Here is a 6,094-nt window from a genome sequence, read left to right as displayed (position 1 = left end):
TCAAATTAGGGTGTCTTAATTTATTTAATTCAAGTGTGATTTAATTTAATGTTAATAAAGGTGTGATAATTTCATTTAATTCCAAGTGTGACTCAATCAAATATGACTTAATATAATTAAGGTGCCTTAATTTGATATAGTTCCAAGTACGACTTAATCAAATGTGACTTAAGTTAATTCCAATTAGAGTAACTTAGTTTCATTTAATTACAAGTATGATTTATTCTCAAAAAAAAAATTTACAAGTATGATTTAATTATCTATGACTTAATTTAATTTCAATTTAAGATTTTTAATTTAATTTAATTTCATATATATCATGTGACTTAATGGCTTAATTTAATTTCAATTGTTATACCTTAATTTCTTTTAATTCTAAGTATGAATTAATCAGGAGTGACTTAATTTAATTTAATTTTAAAAGTGACTAAATATGACTTAATTTAAATTTAATTAAAGTGTGTTAATTTCATTGATTCCAATTGTAACTTAATCAAGGGTAACTTAGTTGAGTGTCACTAAATTCAATTAACACCTTACTGAATACTCTAGCTTCGAATCCCCATCCCCAATACTCAAAAAAAAAAAAATAAATAAATAAATAAAACAATCAAGTGTAACTTAATTAAGTGTAAATTAATTTAATTTCAATTGTAATATCTTAATTTCATTTAATTCTAAGTATGACTTAATTTAATTTCAATTAGAGTATCTTAATTTAATTTAATAACAAGGGTGACTAAGCGTGAGATAATTTCATTTAATTCCAAGTGAGACTTAATCGAGTGTCACTTAATTTAATTCCAATTAGAGAGTCTTATTTCATTTAATATCAAGTGTGACCAAGTGTAATTTAATGAAGTTTGACTTAATTTAATTTCAATTAGAGTGTCTTAATTCCATTCAATTCCACTGGAAAATCTAGTGCCTTAATTTCATTTAATTGTAAATGTGATTTAATTTAATCCCAATTAAGATATCTTAATTTAATTTAATTCTAGGAGTAACCAAGTGCAACTTAATCAAGGGTGATTTAATGTAGTATGATTTAATATTATTCCAATCATGTGGCTTAATTTCATTTAATTTCAAGTATATTTTAATTTATTCAATTAAGAGTCTTAATTTTATTTAGTTTTAAACCTAACTTAATCAACCCTTACTTAGTTGAGTGTGACTTAATTTAATCCCAATTAGGAGGTTTTAATTTTATTCAATTCTAAGTATAACTTAATTTAATTTAATTCCACATATATGATGTGACTAATAAAGTTTGGTTTAATTCAATTCCAACTACAAAAATGTTAATTTCACTTAATTCCAATCATGGTATATTAATTCCAAGGGTGACTAAGTGTGACTCAATTTAATTTCAATTAAGGGTCTTATTTCATTTAATTTTAAGTATGATTTAATCAAGCCTAACTTAATTTAATTTCAATTATGATGTTTTAATTTCATTCAATCTTCAAGTGTGATTTAATTTGAGGCAAAATGATTTTCAGGTCCCCTAGTTTTTACAAAATACATGACTTCGTTCTCGCTGTTTATGATAATTATTTCGGAGTTCCCAAAGTATGTCTCCGTTTAAATTTTTAGTCCTTTCGAAAAAAAAAAATTAAATTTAATGTCACGGTGACAGATTAATCTGACTTAATTTAATTTTAACAGTGACAGATTAATCAAGTATGACTTAATTTAAATTTAAATTAGAGTGTCTTCATTTTATTTAATGTCACGTGTGACTTAATCAAGTATAAATTAATTTAATTTCAATTAAGGTGTCGTAATTCCATTTAAGTTCAAATGTGAGTTAATCAAGTATGACTTAATTTAATTCCAATTAGGGTTAGTTTCATTCAATTCAAGTGTAGCTAAGTCGAGTCACTTAAGTTAATTTCAATTAGAGTATCTAATTTAATTTAATTTCAAGCAAGTCCAAGTGTGACTTAATCTAATTTCAATTAAGGTGCCTTAATTTCATTTAATTTCAAGTAGACTTAATTAAGCATGACTTAATCCAGTTAAGGTGTCTTAATTTAAGTTAATTCAAACTTGGACATTTTTACTTACTCAAGTGTGCCTTAATTTAATTTTAATTAGAGTATCTTAATTTAATTTAATTACAAATTTGACTTAATTAAGCATGAATTGATTTAATTTCAATTATAATATCTTAATTTCATTTAATTTCTATGTGTTACTGAATTTAATTTTAATTAGGATGTCATAATTTCATTTATTGCAAATGTGATTGAATGTGGCTTAATATAATTCAAATTACGATATTCTAATTTAAATTAAATTTAATTGTGTACATGCTTGTGTATATATACATTAATCATTGTTTCTATTATCAAAATGATAGAAATTTAACTAATAAAAGTTACTATTGATAAATTTTGATATTTACTTATTTTTATTAAAAGATATAATATATATCAATTTTCTATATCACCACTTATAAAATTTTTTAATTCTGCTGAACACAAAAATATTATTATATAATTTAACCATAAAAATAAAATTAATTTAGTTGATAAATATTTAGTTAAAATTTAAAATAGAAACTCTCAACTCTTAATCAACATAATATGTTCAGAATACTTTTATATGTACAGTGAGAGACCCGCACGTGTTGGTTCTAAAAAAAAGTTTGTATAACATTTATAAAGTTGGGTCTCTAGGCCCAAATAACCTCTTGCTAATGCGTTATCTTTTATATGAGTTTTAATATTGGGCCTGCTATTAGGGCCCACGCTGACATAAATATTCAATATGTGAAACTTCGAATTTATAAACTGAACCAAATTGGTCCATTCGGTAGACATTAATTCAGTCTAACAGTTCGATTTTATTCAGAAAATAAATATTTATAATTTTTGATTGGTTATTCCATTTTTGATTTTTTTCAAAGTTTGCTCACCCTGCTTCATACTCGTTGCAAATGGCAGCGCCAACTCACGTGCCTTGAGCAACTGTCACGTGACTTAGAAGACACCTGGTCTAGTCGAGTCCTATGTCTTCAAGCAACAAAGCAACCCAATTGGAGGGAAACGCATCTGACCATCCATTTCATATCACGCGGTCATCATTAAATTATTAAATAAATATGAAATTTTTTAACAAAATCAGTAAATAAATTAATTAAAAATATAAAACTTTAAAAGAAACACAAGACAAGAAGAGAGAACTGAAAAGAGAGGTCTGGTGAAGATAACAGAGAAAGCGCCGATTTTTGGATTTATTAGCTATCAAACTTAAAATCTAATCCGAACCCTCAAATCCGAAGCCATTAATCTTTCATTCCCTCATACTCTTGAGAAAATTTTCCATTTTCTCTGCAACCAAACAAAAAAAAAAAAAAAAAGAAGAAAAATTCAAAACCATTATAAGTTTTCTGCTGTTGCTGTTGTTTCTTGGTGCCACAGTATAATGCAATGAACTCCTACTCTCTCCAGTTTTGCATTTATGGGCTGTTTGATTGTTGAGAAACTGTAAGGATAAAATCTCTTTGATTAAAAGAAAAATTTCCATTCTTGTTTTAGTTACTTTCTCAGCAACTGGAGTGTTTTCTTGTATTTTGCTTTGTGATTGCATTGATGTGTAATTGATTCTGTCTATGCTCTAAAATGCAGGCCGATTGGTGAGAATTTTAATAGATTCGCGTTGCATTGACTGCAGATCTTGAGGTCAGCGACTGATTTTGCAGCAATATTAACTTTTTTAATCAAACTTTCCTATACTTTCTTGTATTTTCCTTGGGAATGACTTCTAATTATAAAAAAAAATCCCAACTTTATATAAATGTACTGTTATTGGCAAAATTTCCTCTAAATTTGTTATTAATTTTACTTATTTCTTATTTGCTACTGGAAAATGCCATTTTCTTGAACTATTCTTTTATCACTGGTGAATTTTCCTGTTTTTGTATTAGATTTATGAATAATTTTCTCAGACTTTCTTTTAAAGTTTTGTTGTATAGAGAGAATATGGAGAAGGAAAAGAAGAGTCAAAGAGGTGCAGAGACAGATTTTGTGTTACAATGGGGGACAAAAAAGAGGCTTAGATGTGTGAAAGTGAAAAAAGATAGAAACTTAGCCAACACATCCAAACCAACAGATTCTTTGCCAAAGAAGAAACTTACATCACGCATTATTACTGCTGAGAAAGAATCGCCCTCTCGTGCTATCAAGTAAATAAAATTCGTTATATCTATGAATGTTAAGTAAAATTTTGTTGGAACCGTTTGTTTTAGAATGTATGCATTTTAGCTAGGCTTTTTCACTTGTGTTCTTTCCCTAACTAATCAAGGGTTTTGTTTTGGAAAAAAGATTCAGTACTTGGGAAAGGAACAACTTGTTTGTTTGTTTTATTTGCTATTGTTGCTACATTTTAGGATCTTATTTTTTCATGATGAAGGAAAGTTGTATCGGAGTTTTCTGTGGCCTAATTGGTTGATGAGAGAAGGGAAATATCAAAATGATAAATCTGTTTCAATTAGGAGTAATATTGTTGGTAGATCATTTTCTTAGCTTTCATTTCCCATGTTCTTATTTTCTGTTAATCTGGCTCCAAGTGGTGTTCTAACTTGCAACTTAGAAGATTTGCAGATTATTACAATGGCATTAAGCCAAAACTCATTAGAAATTGTTATTTCTCATTTTCTTGTGATACCTTGCAAAAAATTGTAAAAATTGCTGATTTTATTTCTGGGTTGTGTGTGTTTATAGGAATTCTGACTTAATGAACAATAGGAAGTCATCGGTATTATCGCCAGAGAAGGAAGATCGATATTACACGACAAGGGGATCATTGGGATTGGATGATAGTGGGAAACTTTTGATTGATAACGTGAAGGAAGAGAAGGGATTTGTTTGGCCTAAGTTGTTTATTACATTGTCCAGCAAAGAGAAGGAAGAGGATTTCATGGCTATGAAAGGCTGCAAGCCTCCTCAAAGGCCTAAGAAAAGAGCTAAGCTAATACAAAAAACACTACTTGTATGTCTCCTCGATGTACCCACTTGGGATTGGATCATTGTTTCATATCTTAATTGTTGGTTTTGTTGTGTATTTGCAGTTGGTGAGTCCAGGTGCATGGTTAACCGATTTGTGTCAAGAAAGGTATGAAGTGAGGGAGAAAAAGGCTTCCAAAAAGGTGCTGCTCTGCTCTTTGATTTCTTGCTTCTGGGACCTTATGGATTTTCATGTCATTTAGTTGTATATTTGTTGTTTGGTTGCTTAGAAAGTTCAAGAAAAGGAAAATTAATAATTTAAAATTTGAATCTTTTCTTGGGATTTCAAACCTTTTTAGGATCTAATTCCATTAGATGATCAGAATTAGCTTGAAAAAGTTTAAATAAATGAAGATTGATTTGTGCATTATTTGATGCAGAGACCTAGAGGATTGAAGGCAATGGGGAGTATGGAAAGTGATTCAGAATGAGAGATTTAATGTAAGAGGCAAGAAAATTTCTGTTTTTGGTAGGTAGGAGAGACTAGTATAAAAGAAAACATAGAATTTCTTTTCTTTTTCACGAAAAGAAAAAAAAGAGAGAAAAGAGAAAGCAGGAAAAATTAATAGCGATTAGGGGTCTCTCTTCTGTTGTTTGTTTTGTACCAATGGCCTTTTTTAGCCAATTTAATGTCATGAATATAAATTAAAGTTATATTTTTCCTCTTGGTTATGCTTTTATGATTCTTTGCTTTAGCTTTTATTGCATTTCACGGGTCATTTCTTCTCTGCAGCTGTAAGGTTCTTTGTATGTATTCCATGAAGGTCTAAGATTCTTTGTTATCCAAAGAAGACCATTAACTCATTTATAGCAGAGATAGAGAGAGAGAGAGAGAGAGAGAGAGAGAGAGAGATGATGATGATGATGATTTCATGTTTCTATTTATGAATATTCCATTTAGAAATGGAGCAGCATAGGCATGTAATTTTTTTTTTTTTGTACTTTCTATATATCCCTCCTAATATTAAGAAAGATATTCAAAATCTAACATGAATAACAAAAATGGATTAATATTAATATTTAGGTTTGTCAAGTTATTATAAAAATTTATAAATTAAAATTTAATTTTATTTCAGTAA

General features: G+C 28.3%; 1 protein-coding gene across 1 annotated transcript; it reads left to right on the top strand.

The window, feature by feature from the left end:
* Positions 1-3,171: 3,171 nt before the first annotated feature.
* Positions 3,172-5,669, top strand: LOC105629998 (uncharacterized). The gene is made up of 6 exons (XM_012211665.4): positions 3,172-3,497; positions 3,639-3,692; positions 3,986-4,195; positions 4,734-5,001; positions 5,081-5,158; positions 5,396-5,669. Exons 3-6 carry the CDS (start codon positions 3,993-3,995, stop codon positions 5,444-5,446), a joined length of 600 nt encoding a protein of 199 aa, XP_012067055.1. The 5' UTR covers positions 3,172-3,497; positions 3,639-3,692; positions 3,986-3,992; the 3' UTR covers positions 5,447-5,669.
* The last annotated feature ends 425 nt before the right edge of the window (positions 5,670-6,094 follow it).

The sequence above is a fragment of the Jatropha curcas genome, chromosome 7 (genome assembly GCF_041381405.1).
Source record: "Jatropha curcas cultivar XTBG-Jc1 chromosome 7, XTBG_Jcur_1.0, whole genome shotgun sequence".
In the NCBI taxonomy this organism is placed as follows: domain Eukaryota; kingdom Viridiplantae; phylum Streptophyta; class Magnoliopsida; order Malpighiales; family Euphorbiaceae; genus Jatropha; species Jatropha curcas.
Note: the sequence above shows the minus strand (reverse complement) of the source record. Positions and strands in the feature narration are given on the sequence as shown.